General features: G+C 43.4%; 1 protein-coding gene across 1 annotated transcript in view; it reads left to right on the top strand.

The window, feature by feature from the left end:
* Window positions 1-25,742, top strand: part of LOC119333117 (polyubiquitin 3-like) — a 137,192-nt gene extending 111,450 nt beyond the window's left edge. The window contains exons 6-10 of the mRNA XM_037606129.1: window positions 15,961-16,183; window positions 24,061-24,591; window positions 25,037-25,058; window positions 25,234-25,306; window positions 25,652-25,742. Of these exons, the coding sequence (XP_037462026.1) occupies window positions 15,961-16,183; window positions 24,061-24,591; window positions 25,037-25,058; window positions 25,234-25,306; window positions 25,652-25,742 (940 nt within the window). The remainder of the gene's footprint in view (window positions 1-15,960; window positions 16,184-24,060; window positions 24,592-25,036; window positions 25,059-25,233; window positions 25,307-25,651) is intronic.

Below are 25,742 nucleotides of genomic sequence, written 5' to 3'. Positions count from 1 at the left end.
TCCAGCAAGGGGGAAGGAGAGGTTGATGAAGATCCAGCAGCACGATGGCGTGGTGGTGGATGCAGGGGTCACCGCAGCAGGGCTTCGCCGTTCTACTGCGAGAGGGGGAGGTGTAGCAGGGGAGAGGGAGGCGCCAAGACTCAAGGGTGCGGCTGCCCCCTCCCTACCCCCCCCCCCTTTATATAGGACCCCTAGGGGGTGCGCCGGCCCTAGGAGATGGGATCTCCTAGGGGGGGCGGCGGCCAAGGGGTCGAGTGCCCTCCAAGCCAGGTGGGGCGCCCCCCCACCCTACGGTTCCCAACCCTAGGCGCATGGGGTGGGCCAAGGGGGGCGCACCAGCCCACTATGGGTTGGTTCCCTTCCCCACTTTAGCCCATGGGGCCCTCCGGGATGGGTGGCCCCACCCGGTGGACCCCCGGGACCCATCCGGTGGTCCCGGTACAATACCGCTAACCCCCGAAACTCTCCCGATGGCCGAAACTGCACTTCCTATAGATAATTCTTCACCTCCAGACCATTCCGGAACTCCTCGTGACGTCCGGGATCTCATCTGGGACTCCGAACAACTTTCGGGTTACTGCATATTCATATCTCTACAACCCTAGCGTCACCGAACCTTAAGTGTGTAGACCCTACGGGTTCGGTAGACATGTAGACATGACCGAGATGGCTCTCTGGTCAATAACCAACAGCGGGATCTGGATACCCATGTTGACTCCCACATGCTCCTCGATGATCTCATCGGATGAACAACGATGTCGAGGATTCAAGCAACCCCGTATACAATTCCCATTGTCAATCGGTACGTTACTTGCCCGAGATTCGATCGTCGGTATCCCAATACCTCGTTCAATCTCGTTACCGGCAAGTCACTTTACTCGTACCGTAATGCACGATCCCATGACCAGACACTTGGTCACTTTGAGCTCATTATGATGATGCAATACCGAGTGGGCCCAGAGATACCTCTCTGTCATACGGAGTGACAAATCCCAGTCTTGATCCGTGTCAACCCAACAGACACTTTCGGAGATACCCGTAGTATACCTTTATAGTCACCCAGTTACGTTGTGACGTTTGGCACACCCAAAGCACTCCTACGGCATCCGGGAGTTACACGATCTCATGGTCTAAGGAAAAGATACTTGACATTGGAAAAACTCTTATAAACGAACTATACGATCTTGTGCTATGTTTAGGATTGGGTCTTGTCCATCACATCATTCTCCTAATGATGTGATCTCGTCATCAATGACATCCAATGTCCATAGTCAGGAAACCATGACTATCTGTTGATCAACGAGCTAGTCAACTAGAGGCTTACTAGGGACATGTTGGTGTCTATGTATTCACACATGTATTACGATTTCCGGATAACACAATTATAGCATGAATAAAAGACAATTATCATGAACAAGGAAATATAATAATAATCCTTTTATTATTGCCTCTAGGGCATATTTCCAACATATTTATGTTACTTTGCTGCATCATCCCTTCCTCTTCGGGGAAAACCAACGCAGTGCTCAAGAGGTAGCACAATCGGAGTGACAAATCCTAATCTTGTTCTATGTCAACTCAACAAGTACCATCGGAGACACCTGTAGAGCACCTTTATAATCACCCAGTTACGTTGTGATGTTTGGTAGCACACATAGTGTTCCTCCGGTAATCGGGAGTTACATAATCTCATAGTCATAGGAACATGTATAAGTCATGAAGAAAGCAATAGCAGTAAACTAAAACGATCAAGTGCTAAGCTTACGAAATGGGTCAAGTCAATCACATCATTCTCCTAATGATGTGATCCCGTTTATCAAATGACAACTCATGTCTATGGTTAGGAAACATAACCATCTTTGATCAACGAGCTAGTCAAGTAGAGGCATACTAGTGACACTTTGTTTGTCTATGTATTCATACATTTATCATGTTTCCGGTTAATACAATTCTAGCATGAATAATAAACATTTATCATGAAATAAGGAAATAAATAATAAATTTATTATTGCCTCTAGGGCATATTTCCTTCAGTCTCCCAATTGCATTAGAGTCAATAATCTAGTTCACATCTTTATGTGATTAGTTCACATCTCCATGTGACTAATACCAAAAGGGTTTACTAGAGTCAGTAATCTAGTTTACATCGCTATGTGATTAATACCCAAAGATTGATCATGTTTTGCTTGTGAGAGAAGTTTAGTCTATGGGTCTGCAACATTCAGATCCGTACGTATTTCGCAAATTTCTATGTCTACAATGCTCTGCACGGAGCTACTCTAGCTAATTGCTCCCACTTTCAATATGTATCCAGATCGAGACTTAGAGTCATCTACATCGATGTAAAAAGCTTGCATCAACGTAACTCTTTACACGAACTCTTTTATCACCTCCATAACCGAGAAATATTTCCTTAGTCCTCTAAGGATAATTTTGACCGCTGTCCAGTGATCTACTCCTAGATCACTATTTTACTCCCTTGCTAGAAAAATGCTAAGGTATACAATAGGACTGGTAAACGGCCTAGCATACTTTATAGAACCTATGACTGAGACATAGGGAATGACTTTTCATTCTCTTTCTATTTTCTGCCGTGCTTGGGTTTTGAGTCTTTTCTCAACTTCATACCTTGCATCACAGGTAAGAACTCCTTCTTTGACTGTTCCATTTTGAACTACTTCAAAATCTTGTCAAGGTATGTACTCATTGAAAATATATCAAACGTCTTGATCTATCTCTTGATGCTCAATATGTAAGTAGCTTCACCGAGGTCTTTCTTTGAAAAACTCCTTTCAAACATTCCTTTATGCTTTCCAGAAAATTCTACATTATTTCCGATCAACAATATGTCATTCACATATACTTATCAGAAATGTTGTAGTGCTCCCACTCACTTTCTTGTAAATACAGGCTTCACCGCAAGTCTGTATAAAACTATATACTTTGATCAACTCATCAAAGCATATATTCCAACTCTGAGATGCTTGCACCAGTCCATAGATGGATCGCTGGAGCTTGCACACTTTGTCAGCATCTTTAGAATTGACAAAACCTTCTCGTTGCATCATATACAACTCTTCTTTAATAAATCCATTAAGGAATATAGTTTTGATATCCATTTGCCAGATTTCATAACATGCGGCAACTTCTAACATGATTCGGACAGACTTTTAAGCATCGATATGAGTGAGAGCATCTCATCGTAGTCAATGATACGTCTCCGTCGTATCTACTTTTCCAAACACTTTTGCCCTTGTTTTGGACTCTAACTTGCATGATTTGAATGGAACTAACCCGGACTGATGCTGTTTTCAGCAGAATTGCCATGGTGTTATTTATGTGCAGAAACAAAAGTTCTCGGAATGACCTGAAACTCCACGGAGATTATTTTTGGAAATAATAAAAAATACTGGCAAAGAATCAAGGCCAGGGGCCCACACCCTAGCCACGAGGGTGGGGGGCGCGCCTGCCCCCCTGGGTGCACCCCCTGCCTCGTGGGCCCCCTGGAGCTCCACCGACCTCAACTCCAACTCCATATATTTGTGCTCGGGGAGAAAAAATAAAGGAAAAGGATTCATCGTGTTTTACGATACGGAGCCGCCGCCAAGCCTTAAACTCTCTCGGGATGGCTGATCTGGAGTTCGTTCGGGGCTCCGGAGAGGGGAATCCGTCGCCGGCGTCATCATCAACCATCCTCCATCACCAATTTCATGGTGCTCACAGCCGTGCATGAGTAATTTCATCGTAGGCTTGCTGGACGGTGATGGGTTGGATGAGATTTATCGTGTAATCGAGTTAGTTTTGTTAGAGTTTGATCCCTAGTATCCACTATGTTCTGAGATTGATGTTGATATGAGTTTGCTATGCTTAATGCTTGTCACTAGGGCCCGAGTGCCATGATTTCAGATCTGAAACTATTATGTTTTCATGAATATACGTGAGTTCTTGATCCTATCTTGCAAGTCTATAGTCACCTACTATGTGCTATGATCCGGCAACCCCGAAGTGACAATAATTGGGACCACTCCCGGTGATGACCGTAGTTTGAGGAGTTCATGTATTCACTATGTGTTAATGCTTTGGTCCGGTACTCTATTAAAAGGAGTCCTTAATATCCCTTAGTTTCCAATAGGACCCAACTGCCATGGGAGGGTAGGACAAAAGATGTCATGCAAGTTATTTTCCATAAGCACGTATGATTATATTCGGAATACATGCCTACATTACATTGATGAACTGGAGCTAGTTCTGTGTCACCCTAGGTTATGACTGTTACATGATGAACCGCATCCGACATAATTCTCCATCACTGATCCATTGCCTACGAGCTTTCCATATATTGTTCTTTGCTTATTTATTTTTCCGTTGCTATTGTTATCATCACTACAAAATACCAAAAACATTACTTTTGCTACCGTTACTTTTGCTATCATTACCACTACTATCATATTACTTTGCTACTAAACACTTTTTTGCAGATATTAAGTTTCCAGGTGTGGTTGAATTGACAACTCAGCTGCTAATACTTGAGAATATTCTTTGGCTCCCCTTGTGTCGAATCAATAAATTTGGGTTGAATACACTACCCTCGAAAAGTGTTGCAATCCCCTATACTTGTGGGTTATCAGTCAACACCTTGAACTTGTCGAAAACCTTTTGCGACAATTCGAGCTTTGTAGATAGTAACACTACTATCAGCGTCCGTCTTCCTCTTGAAGATCCATTTATTCTAAATGACTCACCGATCATCGGGCAAGTTAATCAAAGTCCATACTTTGTTCTCATACATGGATCCCATCTCAGACTTCATGGCCTCAAGCCATTTCACGGAATCTGGGCTCATCATCGCTTCCTCATAGTTCGTAGGTTCGTCATGGTCTAGTAACATGACTTCCAGAAAGGATTACCATACCGCTCTGGTGTGGATCTCACTCTGGTTGACCTACGAGGTTCGGTAGTAACTTGATCTGAAGTTACATGATCATCATCACTAGCTTCCTCACTAATTGGTGCAGGAGTCACAGGAACAGATTTCTGTGATGAACTAATTTCCAACAAGGGAGCAGGTACAATTACCTCATCAAGTTCTACTTTCCTCCCACTCACTTCTTTCGAGAGAAACTCTTTCTCTAGAAAGGATCCATTCTTAGCAACGAATGTCTTGCCTTCGGATCTGTGATAGAAGGTGTACCCACTAGTTTCCTTTGGGTATTCTATGAAGACACATTTCTCCGATTTGGGTTCGAGCTTATCAGGTTGAAACTTTTTCACATAAGCATTGCAGTCCCAAACTTTAAGAAACGAGAACTTTGGTTTCTTGCCAAACCACAGTTCATATGGCGTCGTCTCAACGGATTTAGATGGTGCCCTATTTAACGTGAATGCAGCTGTCTCTAATGCATAACCCCAAAACGATAGTGGTAAATCGGTAAGATACATCATTGATTGTACCATATCTAATAAAGTACGGTTACGATGTTCGCACACACCATTACGTTGTGGTGTTCCAGGTGGCGTGAGTTGCGAAACTATTCCGCATTGTTTCAAATGAAGACCAAACTCGTAACTCAAATATTCTCCTCCATGATCAGATCATAGAAACTTTATTTTCTTGTTATGATGATTTTCCACTTCACTCTGAAATTATTTGAACTTTTAAAATGTTTCAGATTAATGTTTCATCAAGAAGATATACCCATATCTTACTTAAATCATCTGTGAAGGTCAGAAAATAACAATACCTGTTGCGAGCCTCAACACTCATCGGACTGCATACATCAGTATGTATTATTTCCAACAAGTCTGTTGCTCGCTCCATTGTTCTGGAGAACGGAGTCTTAGTCATCTTGCCCATGAGGCATGGTTCGCAAGCATCAACTGATTCATAATCAAGTGATTCCAAAAGCCCATCAGCATGGATTTCTTCATGCGCTTTACACCAATATGACCTAAACGGTAGTGCCACAAATAAGTTGCACTATCATTATTAACTTTGCATCTTTTGGCTTCAATATTATGAATATGTGTATCACTACGATCGAGATTCAATAAACCATTCACCTTGGGTGTATGACCATTGAAGGTTTTATTCATGTAAACAGAACAACAATTATTCTTTGACTTTAAATGAATAACTGTATTGCAATAAACATGATCAAATCATATTCATGCTTAACGCAAACGCCAAATAACATTTATTTAGGTACAACACTAATCCCGAAAGTATAGGGAGTGTGCGATGATGATCATATCAATCTTGGAACCACATCCAACACACATCGTCACTTCACCCTTAACTAGTCTCTGTTCATTCTGCAACTCCCATTTCGAGTTACTAATCTCAGCAACTGAACTAGTATCAAATACTGAGGGGTTGCTATAAACACTAGTATAGTACACATCAATAACGTATATATCAAATATACCTTTGTTCACTTTGCCATCCTTCTTATCTGCCAAATACTTGGGGCAGTTCTGCTTCTAGTGACCAGTCCCTTTGTAGTAGAAGCACTTTCGTCTCAGGCTTAGGTCTAGACTTGGGCTTCTTCACTTGAGAAGCAACTTGCTTGCCGTTCTTCTTGAAGTTCCCCTTCTTCTCTTTGCCCTTTTCTTGAAACTAACGGTCTTGTCAACCATCAACACTTGATGCTTTTCTTGATTTCTACCTTCGTTGATTTCAGCATCACGAAGAGCTTGGGAATCGTTTCCATTATCACTTGCATATTATAGTTCATCACGAAGTTCCAGTAACTTGGTGATAGTGACTAGAGAACTCTGTCAATCACTATCTTATCTGAAAGATTAACTCCCACTTGATTCAAGTGATTGTAGTACTCAGACATTCTGAGCACATGCTCGCTGCTTGAGCTATTCTCCTCTATCTTTTAGCTATAGAACTTGTTGGAGACTTCATATCTCTCAACTCGGGTATTTGCTTGAAATATTAACTTCAACTCCTGGAACATCTCATATGGTCCATGACGTTCAAAACGTCTTTGAAGTCCCGATTCTAAGCCGTTAAGCATGGTGCACTAAACTATCAAGTAGTCATCATATTGAGCTAGCCAAACATTCATAACGTCTGCATCTGCTCCTGCAATAGGTCTGTCACCTAGCGGTGCATCAAGGACATAATTCTTATGTGCAGCAATGAGGATAAACCTCAGATCATGGACCCAGTCCGCATCATTGCTATTGTCATCTTTCAACTTAGTTTTCTCTAGGAACACATATAAAACATAGGGAAGCAACAACGCGAGCTATTGATCTACAACATTATTTGCAAAATACTGTCAGGACTAAGTTCATGATAAATTAAAGTTCAATTAATCATATTACTTAAGAACTCCCACTTAGATAGACATCCCTCTAATCATCTAAGTGATCACGTGATCCAAATCAACTAAACCATGTACGATCATCACGTGAGATGGAGTAGTTTTCAATGGTGAACATCACTATGTTGATCATATCTACTATATGATTCACGCTCGACCTTTCGGTCTCCAGTGTTCCGAGGCCATATATGCATATGCTAGGCTCGTCAAGTTTAACCCGAGTATTCTGCGTGTGCAAAACTGGCTTACACCCGTTGTATTTGAACGTAGAGCTTATCACACCCGATCATCACGTGGTGTCTTGGCACGAAGAACTGTCACAGCGGTGCATACTCAGGGAGAACACTTATACCTTGAAATTTTAGAAAGGGGTCATCTTATAAAGCTACCGCCGAACTAAGCAAAATAAGATGTATAAAAGATAAACATCGCATGCAATTAAAATATGTGACATGATATGGCCATCATCATCTTGTGCCTTTGATCTCCATCTCCAAAGCATCGTCATGATCACTATCGTCACCGGCATGACACCATGATCTCCATCATCTTGATCTATATCAATGTGTCATCACATGGTCGTCTCGCCAACTATTGCTCTTGCAACTATTGCTATCGCATAGCGATAAAGTAAAGCAATTATTTGGCACTTGCATCTTATTCAATAAAGAGACAACCATAAGGCTTCTGCCAGTTGCCGATAACTTCAACAAAACATGATCATCTCATACAACAAAATATAGCATCATGTCTTGACCATGTCACATCACAACATGCCCTACAAAAACAAGTTAGACGCCCTCTACTTTGTTGTTGCAAGTTTAACGTGGCTGCTATGGGCTTGAGCAAGAACCGTTCTTACCTACGCATCAAAACCACAACGATAGTTCGTCAAGTTAGTGTTGTTTTAACCTTCTCAAGGACCGGGCGTAGCCACACTCAGTTCAACTAAAGTTGGAGAAACTGACACCCGCCAGCCACCTGTGTGCAAAGCACATCGATAGAACCAGTCTTGCATAAGCGTACGCGTAATGTTGGTCCGGGCCGCTTCATCCAACAATACCGCCGAACCAAAGTATGACATGCTGGTAAGCAGTATGACTTGTATCGCCCACAACTCACTTGTGTTCTACTTGTGCATATAACATCTACGCACAAACCTGGCTCGGATGCCACTGTTGGGGAACGTAGTAATTTAAAAAAATCCTACGCACACACACAGGATCATGGTGATGCATAGCAACGAGAGGGGAGAGTGTGTCTACGTACCCTCGTAGACCGAAAGCGGAAGTGTTAGCACAACGCGGCTGATGTAGTCGTACGTCTTCATAACCCAACCGATCCAAGTACCGTACGGACGGCACCTCCGAGGTCAGCACACATTCAGCTCCATGACGTCCCACGAACTCCGATCCAGCAGAGCTTCACGGGGGAGTTCCGTCAGCACGACGGGCGTGTTGACGGTGATGATGTTACTACCGACGTAGGGTTTCGCCTAAGCACCGCTACGATATGATCGAGGTGGATTATGATGGAGGGGACACCGCACACGGCTAAGGGATCAATGATCAACTTGTGTGTCTTGGGGTGCCCCCTGCCCCCGTATATAAAGGAGCAAGGGGAGGCCGGCCTGCCTCTCTAGGCGCGCCAAAGGAGGGAGGAATCCTCCTCCTAGTAGGAGTAGTATTCCTCCTTTCCTAGTCCTACTAGGAGGGGAAAGGAAGGAGAGGGGAGGAGAAGGAAAGAGGGGGCACGGCCCCTCCCCTAGTCCAATTCGAACTAGGCCCATGGGGGGCGCGCGGCCTGCCCTCGTGGCTTCTCCTCTTTTCCCTTAAAGCCCACTAAGGTCCATATGTACTCCTGTATTCCCGTAACTCCCCAGATACTCCAAAAAATACCCAAATCATTCGGAACCTTTCTGATGTCCGAATATAGTCGTCCAATATATCGATCTTTACGTCTCGACCATTTCGAGACTCCTCGTCATGTCGTCAATCTCATACGGGACTCCGAACTACCTACGATACATCAAATCACATAAACTCATAATACCGATCGTCACCAAACTTTAAGCATGCGGACCCTACGGGTTCGAGAACTATGTAGACATGACCGAGACACGTCTCCGGTCAATAACCAATAATGGAACCTAGATGCTCATATTGGCTCCTACATATTCTACGAAGATCTTTATCGGTCAAACCGCATAACAACATACGTTGTTCTCTTTGTCATCGGTATGTTACTTGCCCGAGATTCGATCGTCGGTATCTCAATACCTAGTTCAATCTCGTTACTGGCAAGTCACTTGACTTGTTCTGTAATGCATCATCCCGCAACTAACTCAATAGCTACAATGCTTGCAAGGCTTATAGTGATGTGCATTACCGAGTGGACCCAGAGATACCTCTCCGACAATCGGAATGACAAATCCTAATCTTGATCTATGTCAATTCAAGAAGTACCATCGGAGACACCTGTAGAGAACCTTTATAATCACCCAGTTACGTTGTGATGTTTGGTAGCACACAAAGTGTTCCTCTGGTAATCGGGAGTTACATAATCTCATAGTCATGGGAACATGTATAATTCATGAAGAAAGCAATAGCAGTAAACTAAAACGATCAAGTGCTAAGCTGACGAAAATGGCTCAAGTCAATCACATCATTCTCCTAATGATGTGATCCTGTTTATCAAATGACAACTCATGTCTATGGTTAGGAAACATAACCATCTTTGATCAACGAGCTAGTCAAGTAGAGGCATACTAGTGACACTCTGTTTGTCCATGTATTCACACATGTATCATGTCTCCGGTTAATACAATTCTAGCATGAATAATAAACATTTATCATGAAATAAGGAAATAAATAATAACTTTATTATTACCTCTAGGGCATATTTCCTTCAGAATAGGCCTTGGACATTGGACCTAACCTCACTGCTCAACAGCTTAATGAGTACATGCATCTTTGGGATCAGGTGACCAAAACATTCCTGGTGCCGGAGGAGACATATTACATCATGTGGAACTGGGAGGCCAACGGGGACTACTCCACAAGATCAGCATATGGGGCCAAATTCATGGGGCGTGAGGTGGAACCCACGGCAAAATTTACATGGAAATCCAAGGCCCCACTACGTTGCAGGTTCTGTCTTTGGCTTGCGATGCATAATAGGTGCTGGACCTCGGACAGACTTGCTAGGCGTGGACTAGATCACCAGGACGCATGCCCCTTCCGCAATCAGCATGAGGAGACCATTGATCATCTTCTCCTTGGTTGCGTCTTCGCAAGAGAAATCTGGTTGGTCATATGCAGAACGCTTGATAGGCCACAGTGGACGCCGAGCCATGACTCGAGGCTACGTGACTGGTGCGCTGTCATAGGTAGACATGGACAAGGAGCGAAGAACATGCTTGCAATCTTACTACTCGTGTTGTGGGAGATATGAAAACACCGGAACGCGATTCTCTTCGATGACGCCCCCCTCTCATCAAGGGCGCTCGTGAACAAAATTGATGCCGAGGGACGCGCATGGAAGCAAGCCGACATCTTAAAAGGGAATGTAGAGCCTCTCATTGGAGGGCTAGTGAGGTGCCCCGAAGCGAGGAGTTAGGCTAGAGTAGTGTGCGGCTAGGCTGGCGGAGTTGGTCCGCATGTAACATGTAACCGTCAACGTGGCGGGGTTCCTATCCTCATCCCCTTTCTTTAATATATAGTATGCACACTCGTGCATATTCAAAAAAAATTCCGCCACATAAGTTTCGAAAAGGAGAGAAAAACCCCACTATAAATTGGCTCGTCAGTTCAGGCTCCTATCCGATTCCCAACCTAGCGAGCTATCTCTCTCTATTTGCGCTTCAAACGTACGCTCGATCACCCTCCGCTTCCTCGAGATAGCATCAAGGTACGTTCACCTCGACCTAACATCTTGCTAATTTTATCAATCTCTGCTGGTGCTCGCTGTGATAATCTGTTGGGTCGGATTGAAAGATTGAAGCATATCTACCCCATAGGGCCGCGTGTGGTTTATATTGATCGATGGCATAAGCCTGTCGTGGCGTACAAGAAAGGGACGGTCGCTAGGATACGTCCAGATACATGAGGATAGGAAGAAGGAGTTTAAACAGAGATACAGTAACAGAGTCCTAATTCTATATCTATTTTGTCTAACACTCCCCCTCAATCTAAACCATATGACGATGTACCATGGTTGAGATTGTATTTGAACTCGTCTAACCTTCTCATTGTGAGAGGTTTTGTGAAGCCATCAGCAAGTTGATCGCATGTCGGAATAAACCGTATATCAAGAAATTTGCGTGCTACTCTTTCTCTGACAAAATGAAAATCAACCTCAATATGCTTTGTATGTGCATGGAACACGGGATTAGTTGAAAGATAGGTTGCGCCAATGTTGTCACACCACAATCTCGCAGCTCGTGGAACTTCAATTCCAAGTTCATGAAGCAACGTCTGAATCCACATTACTTCAGCTATAGCATTTGCTAACGCCTTATACTCTGCTTCGATACTTGACCTTGATACAGTAGCTTGTTTTCTTGCACTCCACGACACAAGATTTGTTCCCAGAAACACAGCAAAGCCACCTGTAGATCTCCTATCATCAGCACACCCTGCCCAATCTGCATCGGAGTAGGCAGACACAAGTAGAGATGGAGACTTTACAATCTGAATTCCAAGTCCCTCCATAAATTTGAGATACCTCAAAATCCTTTTTACTACAGTCCAATGAGTTGTAGTAGGAGCATGTAAATACTGGCACATTTTGTTCACAGAATAGGAAATATCAGGACGTGTAAGAGTCAAATACTGCAATGCACCTACAACACTTCTATAATTTGTTGCATCCTCTGACCCCAGTGCTTCTCCACTTTCAATAGTAAGTTTTTCTGAAGTAGAGATAGGTGTACTGACAGACTTACACTTTTCCATACCTACTCTTCTGAGAATATCAGTGGTATATTTTTCCTGCATAAGAAGTATGCCATCTTTTACCTTCTTGACCTCAATTCCAAGAAAGTAATGAAGAGCAAACTCTAGTTTCAGATCCTTAAGCAGACAGGTAGTAGCATCTGGACTTGAACTAGCAACAATTATATCATCAACATAAACAAGAACAAATATGGTAGTATTGCTCTTACTGTAAAAGAATAGTGAGGTATCTGCCTTTGATGGTGTAAACCCAAGCTTTTGTAACTGAGTGCTCAACCTTGAGTACCAGGCTCTTGAGGCCTGTTTCAAACCATACAAAGCTTTGTCCAACTTACAGACATAATGTGGTGTATTCTTATTTTCATATCCTGGTGGCTGCCGCATGAACACTTCTTCCTCAAGAACACCATGAAGAAACGCGTTCTGAACATCTAGTTGTCGCAAGCTCCATCCTCTGGAAATAGCAATAGACAACACAAGTCGAATAGTGGCTGCTTTAATAACAGGACTAAAGGTATCCTCATAATCAATACCAAACATTTGCTTAAACCCCTTTGCAACTAGTCTAGCCTTCTATCTGTCTATGCTTCCATCAGCTTTTCTTTTGATTTTGTATACCCACTTACAACCAATCACATTGTTTCCCCTTTTTGGTGGCACTAGATGCCAAGTTCTATTTTTAATAAGTGCATCATATTCGCTATCCATAGCTTTCTTCCAATCTTTGTGAGCACGAGCATCATGTAAATGAGTTGGCTCACCGGTGCTGGTAAGAAATGCACGCTTGACTTTATCATACCTTATAGTACCGTCAGTGTATTCCTTTTCCTTTATAATGCCTGATTGAGATCTTGTATGGCGACGAGGAAGCACAGGTTCTGCTGTAGATCTCACCACAGAAGATCCGGGTGAATCAGATGCAGCATCCGGCTCCAGATCCGATGCAACAGAAGGAATCGGCATCGAACTCACCCTTCCAGGAGAGTCAGTCTGTGTGGAGCTTCGTTCCTGGTCGGGCGTGCACGCCCTGGCCCTGGCGCGAGCCCCACTGGACCGAGCGGGCGGACTCGTGGCATCAGATGGGTCGTCTCCGCCCGCCTCTGCTGGGCTGGTGGGCTCCGCACCTGCCGGGCTGTCGGCCACCCGATCGGCTGGGTCGCGCGTGGCGACAGACTCCGCCTAGGATCCCTCGCCTGTCGACGCAGCAGGGCTGCCGCGCAGATCCGCCTCGGATCGGGGCAACCGACTGACAGCGCTGCCGCGTAGATCCGCCTCGGATCGGTGCAACCGACTGACAGCGCTGCCACCAGCATCCTCCTGGGATCCAGCGCCAGTTTTGGCTACATCTGTGCACATAAAATTATAGCCTGCTGCTGCACAAGTATCACCTGAATCAAAATTTTCAATGGATTTTTGCACAAGATCAGTTCTATTAAATTCACCCCCGTGATCAGAATTTGACATATAATCTGGAAGGAGAGAAATTTCAGCACGTAAAAGGGCTCCGGCATTGGGATGAAGTTTGGCAAAAGGAAATAATGTTTCATCAAAAACGACATCTCGAGAAATATAGATACGACATGTGGCAATCTCTAGGCACTTATATCCTTTATGAAGGTTACTGTAGCCAAGAAAAACGCACTGTGTTGAACGAAACTCGAGTTTGTGACGATTGTAAGGACGTAAATTTGGGTAACATGCACACCCAAAAATTTTGAGAGCATTGTAGTCTGGTTTTTGATGAAACAAACGTTCCAATGGAGTGGTGTTGCTAATGACTCTGCTAGGGAGGCGATTAATAAGATAGGTAGCCGTGATAAATGCGTCATCCCAGTATTTGAGTGGCATAGATGCATGAGCTAGAAGGGATAAACCAACTTCAACAATATGGCGATGCTTACGTTCAGCCGAGCCGTTTTGTTCCGTGTGCATGGGGACAAGACACATGATGAATGATGCCTATGCTACGGAAGAATGAGTTGAGTTTCTCATACTCTCCTCCCCAGTCACTTTGGACTGCAATAATTTTTTTATCGAAGTGTCTTTCAACAAGTTTTTGAAACTCTTGGAAAATAGAAAAGACTTCAGATTTAAACTTAAGCAAATATATCCAAGTAAATTTGCTATAATCATCTATAAAACTAACATAGTATTTCTTTCTTCTAAAAGAATCTCTTGCATGACCCCATACATCACTGAAAATAAGCTCTAAAGGAGCATGAGACACACTATTTGAAATAGGATAAGGAAGTTGGTGACTCTTGGCACATTGACAAGCTTCACACACAGACTCATTATTGGAATTATGTGACAATGAAAGATTGCCTTTATTGACTACTTGCTTGACTACTACTGAAGACGGATGTCCTAATCTTTGATGCCACCTTGCCAGGGAGGGCTTGATGACGGAATGAACTTGACGATGACGCTTGCGGCTAAAGACTCTTGATGTGATGAGGTAAAGCCCTCCAATGCATCTACCGTGATGAATGAGCTCCCTCGTTGCCCGATCCTTTATGAAAAAATAGGTGGGATGAGTCTCAAAGAAAACATTATTGTCTGAAGTTAAACGAGACATAGATGCTAGGTTTTTGTCGGCTTGTGGAACATGAAGAACATCCTTTAAGACAAGATCACGCTTAAGGCTAGGGGATTTAATAGAAACTTGACCAATGTGACAAATTTCCATACCTCCACCACTTGCGGTGTGAATCTGGTCGTCGCCATGGTATCTCTTGCGGAGAGCAAGCTTTTCCAGCTCGTTTGTGACATGGTCCGTGGCACCTGAGTCTGCATACCAGATCGTGTCACCATCACCTCCTCCTTGCTCACGGATAGCAGCAGCGGCTAAAGACTCTTGATGTGATGAGGTAAAGCCCTCCAATGCATCTACCGTGATGAATGAGCTCCCTCGTTGCCCGATCCTTTATGAAAAAATAGGTGGGATGAGTCTCAAAGAAAACATTATTGTCTGAAGTTAAACGAGACATAGATGCTAGGTTTTTGTCAGCTTGTGGAACATGAAGAACATCCTTTAAGACAAGATCACGCTTAAGGCTAGGGGATTTAATAGAAACTTGACCAATGTGACAAATTTCCATACCTCCACCACTTGCGGTGTGAATCTGGTCGTCGCCATGGTATCTCTTGCGGAGAGCAAGCTTTTCTAGCTCGTTTGTGACATGGTCCGTGGCACCTGAGTCTGCATACCAGATCGTGTCACCATCACCTCCTCCTTGCTCACGGATAGCAGCAGCTGCATGACGTGCATCAGGCACGTAGTCCTCATCAAACCGGTGCCAGCAGTCAATGTCTTCATGGCCCGGCTTCTTGCAGAGTTGACACCTGGTGCAGCGAGTGTTGGAGGAGGAGCCGTGGGTGTTGTTGTTGCTGTTGCCACCACCACGATCGCCACCTCCAGAGCGAGCTTGACTCTGGCCGTTGTCGTGCCCGCCATGTCATAATAATTTTAGTCCTGCCACGTAGATTCTGGCCGTTGTTGCTGGATTCATCCTGGATGTCATAATAATCAGCCGAGTACGCCCTATCAGCCGAGTACGCCCTTGTTTTTAATGGGGAGCAGCTTGAAGACGGGCGTACTCGGCTGATTATTATGACATCCAGGATGAATCCACTCTCAGCCTCGATCTGCCCATCCAAAGGAGGAGGATGCTAATCCGTGTCAAAACGTTGACTGGCACCTCACTACCTCTTGATGTGGAGAATTTAGATACAATCCATTTTGTGAACGAGAAGATTTGTGTTGAGAAGGACATTCCTGTGCACCAGCAGAGACTCGTCTATGCTGGAAAACAATTGGAGAATGGTCACACCCTAGAGGAGTACAATATACGCGACGAAGCTACTCTTCATCTGATTCACCGTCTTCGTGTTTCCCCAGAACAGTGATGGCTGTGATTACACAATATGTGTTGATGAATGTTTCAATATCTGTTGCACAATCAGTTCCACCTCTTTATAGTTTTCTTGTGTTGTGCAAGAGTAGAATAATCATGTGTTACTACATCGCTGTTTGCATAGCTTGCTAGCTAGCCATGTCCGCCGTTACCACTGATGATGACAAGGTCGCTCGTTTGGTGGGTTTCAATCACCATGAATTTTTTTTAGAAAAGGAGGACGACCCCCGGCCTATGCATCTGGACGATGCATACGGCCACTTTATTAATTATTGACACAAAACTGTACAGAGTTCTACAACAATAAGTCTAAAGCCACCAAACTAAGCAACAACTGTCACTATCCGTAACCGGTTAATGTAGGGGCGCTGAAAGTCTGGGCCTAATACCAAACAGACCACGCAGCCAAACCTAAACATCTAAAAACTTAAGGTCCTACACAGGACGTCTGCCGGGTATGGGCACCCACCAGTCCGGCGTGCTTCTCAACCAGGACCCCTGCCGGGTATGAGGCCGCCGCAGCCACCTGCCACGAATTCATCTTCAGAGCTGTACTGCTGTATCAACCTTGGCCGGTCCAACTGCCGCCGACGCCACCATGACGCCAGGTAGCGTCACCCTCCTGCGCGAGTCCATCTCCGCTCATCAGGCGCCGAGTCTCCACTGCGCCACACCGCCGAGATCCGCCGTCATCAATGGAGCAGATGAAACACCGCTCCTCCTCTTGTCCCCTCCAACCAGCACTCGCTCCAAAACGATGCCCCCATGAGGGAGAACGATACCGATAGCACTGTCATCGTCCGATCCAGTAGACCCAGATCTAGGGTTTCCCCCGGAACTTCCCGATCAGGTTGATGAGACCTGCAACGACGATGCCTCCAGAAGGAAACGACGTCTGAGACGCCGCCATCGTCCGCCAAGACCACAGTCTGGTGCGATTTTCATCGGAAGCCACGTCTTCCCGACCTCGTGGCTGGCTGGAACCGAGCGGAACCTCACCATGAAGACTTATGTTGTCGTCGGTACTCCGGCGGAGATCCGGCATCTCCTCACCGGTCCCTCCACGCGCCGCCGGTCGGCGAAAGGCCTCCCCGTGACGGATCCAAACGGGGCATTGGATCCGCAGTAGCCGTCGTCACCATCACGAGCAGGACAGCCCACCTCACCGGATGGGGCACTACCACCGCCGCCGTCCATGCAGGGCCGCCGCTCCATCGGCGATGGTGCTCGGGCCCCCGCCGCATAGCCCGGATACTCCGTCCTAGCCGCCGCCGTTGGATCTCATGAGAAGGGCCGCCCCCGCCGCCTCCCCCCCCCAGGACCTTTGGCACCGGGCCCGCCGCCATCGCGGCCCACGCCGGCGGCAGCGGCGGCAGGAGGGGGTGGAGGGGGAGGTGCTGGCGGCGCTAGGGTTGGGGCCCCTAGCGTCGCCCGGGGGGAGGCGACGCGAGGGGTGCCTGCTGTATCTAACGTGGTCCAGGAACCAACAATCCCACGACATTACAAAATCACAACAGTGATCGGAGAAGCGCCACTGATAGATCAAATTCGTGTATACAACAAAAAGCACGACTTCTCAACAAAATTCAGATAGCTGGTTCAATCACCATGAATACTCGTTCTCTCTCACTGAACGAGGGAATTGTTAAGTCTCTGGATTTTGTAATGTCGTGGAGATTCTAGTGCTTCTTGAAACCAGCTATCTGAATTTTGTTGAGAAGTCGTGCTTTTTGTTGTATACACGAATTTGATCTATCAGTGGCGCTTCTCCGATCACTGTTGTGATCTTGGAATGTGTATTCTTGTAACATCTTTATCAGTGGATGTGACACACTTCTTTTTCACTCTTTTTGTAGTGAGTTCATGTGAATTGTGGCATCAATATTTGGGCAAATCATTGCGTACGTAGCACTCTACAACTTCTTGTACTACGGAAGAAAACTAAGGTGTGAAGCCAGATTTTTATCCTCAGGCAGAAAGACTCACATATATGACTGAAACTGTTATTTTGTTAAGATAATTGACTAAGGCAAGCAAAAGGAACTTTCATCGCATTTAGAGGCATAGTAGCACATGGGAATACTGGTTCAAAAGAATTTGAGATAAGTTGCAGCGATTAGTATCCTGTCACATAACACCCCTCCCAATGTACATGTGCTTGGAGAAAATGCTAAGTTTATAAGTTGAAAACTAAATTTCAATGGTTGTGTGCATCACAATGATGTAGATGTTGGGGGTTTAACCTTTAAAAAAAACTCTGACATGCATAGTTAACTAATTTGGTGTGGCTATGCTTCCTTCATTTAATTAGTCGTGTGATCTTACGTGGATGCTCAATGGGAAATATAAGAGTCCCCGTGCCCATCATTTCTTCCTTTTGATTTTTGGATGAAGAGAAAATATTATTATCAAGAAGGTATCAGTTACATTTGGCCTCTGCACCAATACAATATCAAGAGTAGTAAAGACATCAAGGATGAACACAATTAAATTATCAATACAATACCAACAGCAACACCTCCATCCTTATAAGGACGCATGAGTGCCACCATCAATGATGGGCCTAACCACTAAGTCCAGATATTGGGTTTTAAGGGAACCAAGGTGGCTCGCCTACTTCCTTCATTTAATTTGCCATGTGATCTTATGTGGACAGACAAAGGGCAACATAAAAGTCCTTGTGCGCAGCATTTCATAGTTTTGTATGAAGAGAATATATTATTATCAAGAAGGTATCAATTACCTCCGACTTCTGCGCCAATACAATATCAAGACTAGTTAAGAGCCAGATCTTTTGAGGCTTCTAGCAGTCTATTGTGAAAATAATTCAGAAATCCAAAAGAATGTGTTTTGGGCTCGGGGCTTAACTTATTTCCATCTTTTTTTTCTTCACAAGGAGAGAAAGCTGGGGAGCGGCGCTTCCCGCATAAGCCCACTTAAAAACGAGGTATAGCCCATTGCCCCTATTGTTCGAACATATTACGCCGTATATGCCACCACATCCCACCATTCACACCCAAACAGAGGCCCAAAAAGAAATACACGACACACTTACTCTAGTGCCTCTCATCTGCACCACAAACAGAAAACTTCTAGGGTTCCTCTCTCGCCGCCGCCACCGGTCCTCGACGAGCCACTGTCGTCGTCGGTCCCCCGTCACTGCCCGTCCCAGCAGCTGCCGCCATATTGGTTAATCATGAAAAACTTGCAATTTATGTGTATTATAGACATTTCATCAAACGTGCCAGTCAATAAGCTCAGATGATAAAAATGAAAAGAACCGGATAACTTATTTTCATGGGCTTATTTCCACTACAACTTATATATCTAAGACTTAATTTCATAGCACCTTATGCATAGGCCACGACCCAAATGAACTGGCCCTAAGACATCACGGATGCAGGCAATTAAATTACCAATACAATACCAGCAACAACACTTCCATGAAAATAAGGACGCATGAGCGCCATCATCACTTGACCTAACCACTAAGGCCAGTTATTTGGTTTTAAGGGAACCAGCGTAGCTCGCCCAAACAAGTTGCTCGTCCATGTTTGGGCCACTGAATCCATACACGGAGGTGAATACGGCCCAATATACAGCATGTGCAACACAGAAATACTCTAGAACTAATCCCCGTTGACAGGAGCACCTATATGGCGACCTACGCGCTGCGGAAGATGTGCGGGCCGGGACGCCGCCTTGTTTTTTTTTCCTTTTTTTCAGTAATTCGGGATATCAAAAAGTTCTAAAAATTCAGGAAAAGTTTCTAATTTCAATAAAACAATCACGATTTCGAAACGTATTCATGATTAGAGAAAAATGCTCAGGAATTAAAAACCTGTTCACGAATTTGTAAAAGATGTCCACAAACTCAAAAAATGTTCACGATTTTGAAAAGAATCATGATTCAAAAAAATGTTCATTAATTCAAAAAAGGTTTGTGGATATGAAAAAAATGTTCATGATTAAATAAAATACTCGCTAATTTGAAAAATGTTCACGAATTTGAAAACAAATGTTCACTAATTCAAAAAATGTTTGTGAATTTGAAAAAAATGTTCAGGATTCAAAAAAGGTTGGCTAATTCCAAAAATATTCAAAAATTTGAGGAAAATGTTCACGATTCAGAAAAATGTTCGCTAATTCAAAAAATGTTCGTCAATTTGAAAAAAAAACCGTGATTCAAGAAAATGTTTGCTAATTCGAAAAAGTTCGCAAATTTGAAAATAAATGTTCATGATTCAAAAAAATGTTCGCTAATTCGAAAAATGTGCACAAATTTGAAAACAAATGTTCATGATTCAAGAAAAATGTTCACTAATTCAAGAAAAGTTCACAAATTTGGAAAACAAATGTACAAGATTTTGAAAATGTGGTCTATAATTTTAAAATGTTAATTATTTAGAAAAAATATTCATGAATTCAAAAACATGTTCATAACTTAAGAGAATGTTCACAAATTTCTAAAAAATGTTAAAAAATTTAAGAAAATGTTCACAATTTCGAAAAAAATGTTCGTGAGTTATAAAAAGTGTTCAGGGTTACAAACAATGTTCATGATTTTGGGGAATGTACACGAATTAGTAAAAATGAAACCATGGTTTTGAAAAAATGTTCATCATTCCAAAAAAAGTTAACCACTTTAAAAATAAAACACAAATTAATAGATCTTCGGAAATTGCGGAAAAAAGAGTAAAAATGAAAACATATAAGTAAAGAAAAAACGAAAATAAAACAGAAAAAGAAAACAAAAAAAACGAAAAACCCGGTTCAGGGAAAGTTCTAGAACCTTCCCAAAACCAGCCGGGGGTACGCGCTACGTAGCTCCCCGGCGCGGTACGCGCCGTATAGGAACCCCGCCCGTTGACAATGGTTCTGAAGGAATACATAATGAGACAGGCACTCTGCAGCCCATTAACAGGCACAATTCTTTTCGTTTTCTTTTATAAATCTTCAAATTAATTTTTGGTTCCTAATAGTTTTGTAAATGAAATTCAAATAGGGAAAGTATTAATGCAAAAAACTGAAAATGTTCACCTATAAAAAAATTCCTTTATTTTAGAAAATGTTAATGCAATAGGAAAAAAACATATAAAAATGTGCATATATTTCAAAGAATACGTTCAGACATGGAATTGTGACATAATGGTAAAATTAATCAATTTGAAAAAACATTTCACATGTATACGAGATAAATGTTCATATATTTGTAAAAATATATTCAGATATTTCCATACAAAAGAGGGATGTAAAAGGGAAACAAACTGAAAAAAAATTAGTATATAACTGATAAAAGAAAAAAAAACTGCCCTGGGATCAGCCCTTGAGCGAAAAGCTTCACGCCCAGGCAAAACGATTTAACAGGCCCACATCATTGATATATGTCGTCCAGGACTAAAGCAATTTATGCTGGACAAAGTTTTTTGACTGATCAATTAGTCGTTAGCGGGTCGATTCGTTTCAGAAGATCTTGACCGAGCTATAAATTCTGGACAGGAAAACCTATGAAAAGCCAAGAGCAAAACTATCAATTTCAAGTTTTCAACTCATCAGTTTATTCGAAGTACGAAACGTCATTCGAATTGAAGTTCAAACTGTCACTGCTGTTTGAGCCCCTAAAATTTTTTCCTAGGAAAAGCTTACTGACGCAAAAATCACATGTCATCCATACATAGCTAGAGACTTCACCCACCCATGGATGCTTCTTAAAATCAATGTCTCTTTCAATTAATCAATCGTGACTGTGCAGTGCCAGACTGGGAAGTTGACGACGGTGTCGAAGAGGCACTAAAATATTACTATAAGCTATGGACAGAAGTTACGATGACTAATTTTGCCAAGCATCCATATCACCAAATCATCCAACACTCATACACTTCCACGCACTTAGCGGGGGTTGACTTGACATGTCTAGAATACTTAATGATAGGGTTATGTAAAGCACGTTACAATGATGAAATTAAGTGAGAAGTTCCGGGGAACTCATCTTTGTAATCTCTATTACTTTAAAAGAATGTAAGGTTTCAATTCCATCTTTCTTCTCACCATCTCTTTGTCCAACCTTCCATGTATATGATAATCAATCAGCTTAATTTACTTATCTTTTAAATCAATTTCACTTTAATTCAATTACCAAACTTCTAATCAAAATACTCCCTTCGTTCCTTTATATAAGGTGTATTTGTTTTTTGATAAAATTCCACAATGTAAGGTGCATTTGTTCTAATTCCTCGTAATTCCGATCTTGGCCCTCTAGAAAAAGGAAAGTATCTTTCCCCTAATTGCATGTATATCTCCTTATAGAGAAAGAAAAGGAAATTATCCCTCTCTCGGTTGCGTGTATCTCTTTCTTTCCTAGCCTAAATGATTTACTTGCCGCTAATCTACAAATTAGACAAGGGTAATTTCGTCCTAACTAGTCCATAATCATGTGCCTTGTTAACATGCTGAAAATTACTCCTTAGATAAAGGAATGGAGAGAGTATAAGGTAATTCACGGTCAGAATTTGCTAAACTTTTATTTACACAATTGCATTATTATTGACAGGTAAATCACAAGCTAACGTACTATAATATTTATATCCCGTTGCAATGCACGGGCATTGTTTTAGTTAGAACTAAAATTGTATCAGTTATTTGTTTTCTATTATTTGAAAAGGGTCTTTCTCTCCCCATGTGAGTGCTCTGGGTGATGATTGCTTGATTACTCTCTTGGGGGCTTCATCGATGAGTTCAAATCTCTGGTCGCAGCGGCAGATTTAGACTGGCTTCGAGCGTGGGTAGGTTCTTTCTCGACTCCGCTGCTTAGTGAGCTTGTTTTCCTCCTTTCCTATACACGTGACTGCACCATCGGTTTGATCGGTCCTTTTGCTAGCCGTCCGGATTAGTGCTCCATGGTCTGGGGCGAGAGGGCAGAGTGCCCTCTCCGGCAACAGTTTGATGAGGAGTGCAACATAGCCTAGTGACCTCATCCAGGAGCGCGAGTTCGCTTGTCTTCGGCTGACTTGGTTGCTTCTAGTTGTGTTGTGGCTACTCCTGTGCTTTTGCTAGGCGACATACTTGCGGTGTCCAATAGTGCATTTCTAGTGCCTTGTTTTGTGACGTTTGTCTTGTGTTTGTAAATTTGGAAGCGTATCAACCTACCTTGGTAGGCCGCTGATTGCGTGTTTATATAGGATCAGAAAGCCCATGATCACGACATGTACAAGGCAAGACTTGGAGTACAAGATGATGAGAAGATAGCAACGAATCTTAACAAACTAGGAAGGTCGGTTTAGTCTTATCTCTGACTTAAACCAACCGTACAAGATATCTCTACTCCTAATGTCTGAGTTGGTAGGATTGCGTCCACGGTTTATTTTCGTCTGGTTTATTTTCGTCTGGTTTATTTTCGTATCACATCCCACCACCATATCTCATCAAGTTGTTTTTTTTACCTTCACAATAAAAACTTTCCTAACATTTCCAAAGTTTCCTAACTAGACACATTATAAACGGGAAGGAATTGATAGCACGTTACCAATCAATAAAATTTAGTTTTATGACAATCAATTCTAAATCTTAATCTCTACTCCTAATGGACGAATTGGTTGAATAGTCCCACCATTTTCAACCGGTTATTTTTCGTCTGGTTTATTTGTCCCACCTCCCATCTGGATTGATAGCCTTTATGGTAATCAATCACAATTAATCCACGTATGGAAAGGCTATAAACTCAGAAATCTCATCAATCCAGCCTTTATGGTAATCAATCACAATTAATCCACGTATGGAAAGGTTATAAACTCAGAAATCTCATCACCGTTTTTTTCGTCATCCTACCACCTCTGCTCAGTATAACCGGTACAGGGAGGAGAAAAGAGAAAAAAAAAGCCCAGCTCGCACGACCTTCCTCCTCGATCCCATCTCGACCTCCGTCCCACCGCCACCTCCTGCCCCGCCCCGCCCAGCCTCACCGCGCGCCGCCCGCCGCCGACGCTCCGCCCACCGCAGCCGCGCCCGCACCCATCTCCCATCGATGCGCCACCATCTCCTGTATCCATGCTCCGCCGTCTGAATCCTGCCGTCGAGTCTGTCCTGCTCGCCGTGGCCAATGATCGCATCGACCGGGACCGCATCCCTCCCCAAACGGCGGCGATGACGGAAGGCGCCGCCCAGCTCCTGACTGACGGAGTCGCCGGGTTACCGCTCCTCGGGGCCAGCCCCTCCCCCGTGTCGGGTCGCGCATCGGCTTGGAGGCCCCTCGGGGCTGCCGCCGATGCGGGAGTCCTGCACGGCCGTGGGGACTGGGGACCAAGCGGCGGGGCCCGTGTCGCGCTCCTGTTGAGGGCTTGCTGGGGTTGGCCGGGATCTGAGCCGCCGTCGATGGATTTCTTGCAGGTTGGCTACATGTTGCTTCGGATTTGGTACTATCCCCATCTCCCTCTCTCCCTGGACAGCCGTGGACAGGCGGACGTGCTCCTACTCCTCACAAGGCACCCACATTCTTTATTAGCAAGCCAATCCAAAACTTCAGCATGCATTTTTTTTTGAAAGGACAATTAAGTATCTTTGTTAGTAACATCTTTGTCAGAAATTAGAAAAACGCCAGTGCATTAGTTGAGCTAATCAGCTAGCTTCATCTCTTGGATTATGAATTGATAGTATGGCACATGTTGTATCGTTATAAGCAATTTTTGTTAGGAGGTAAGATTTTAGTGTCGTACTCGACCACGACAAGCAGCAGCTCGCGAAGCCTTTGCAATTCATGTATTTACAACATTTACAGTTCATCCAGTTGAATCCTTATATTGTAATTCTATTCCCTACCCTTTCTTACTTGTAGGAAATTCAAGTGTGGTACACATGTGAGTATATTCTCCTTCCCTCTGTTGTATGCATGTGGTCATTTGTTATCCCGATTAAGAATCAAGATCCACTACATTCTTGAATATTGAAGACTATTTTAGTTGCTCCAGATTAAATTTGATAAATACAATTTCCTTGTTGGTTCCATCTGAGTTGTATTATTGATTTGGGCAGTTTTCAGTAATCTTAAGCCGTCTTCAGATTTTAGCTTCCTCAATCATTCTGAATTATTTAACCTCAGTATGAGGTACATGTGTTCCAAAGATTAATCCTGAGAAATTTGTAGTTGACCAGTTGGGTCTATTTAATTTGTTCAGTAGAGTGCAACGGCAGTCACCATTGTTCAGATCTATTCTAAAGCAGCATTATTATCACTGCAATATCTTTGTTACTTCAACCAAATAGTTCAGCCGTGTCTTATTGATTTGGATGGGTTTTTACTAATCTTTAAGCCAACTTCAAATTTTAGCATGCTCGGTCAATCTGGATTATTTAGTGTCAATTTTGATGCATGTCTTTAATAAAATAAGAAACTGATTTTGGGTGCTAAAATAAACACTAAACACTACTTGTTCATGGCAACTATGTGTAGAAAGACGATCACGGTGGAGATCCCAACGGTCGACGTGAAGCCAGGGTGGAAGAAGGGCATGAAGATCACCTTCCTAGAAGGAACAATCTGA

This window comes from Triticum dicoccoides, chromosome 7A, assembly GCF_002162155.2.
Source record: "Triticum dicoccoides isolate Atlit2015 ecotype Zavitan chromosome 7A, WEW_v2.0, whole genome shotgun sequence".
Classification (NCBI taxonomy): Eukaryota; Viridiplantae; Streptophyta; class Magnoliopsida; order Poales; family Poaceae; genus Triticum; species Triticum dicoccoides.
Note: the sequence above shows the minus strand (reverse complement) of the source record. Positions and strands in the feature narration are given on the sequence as shown.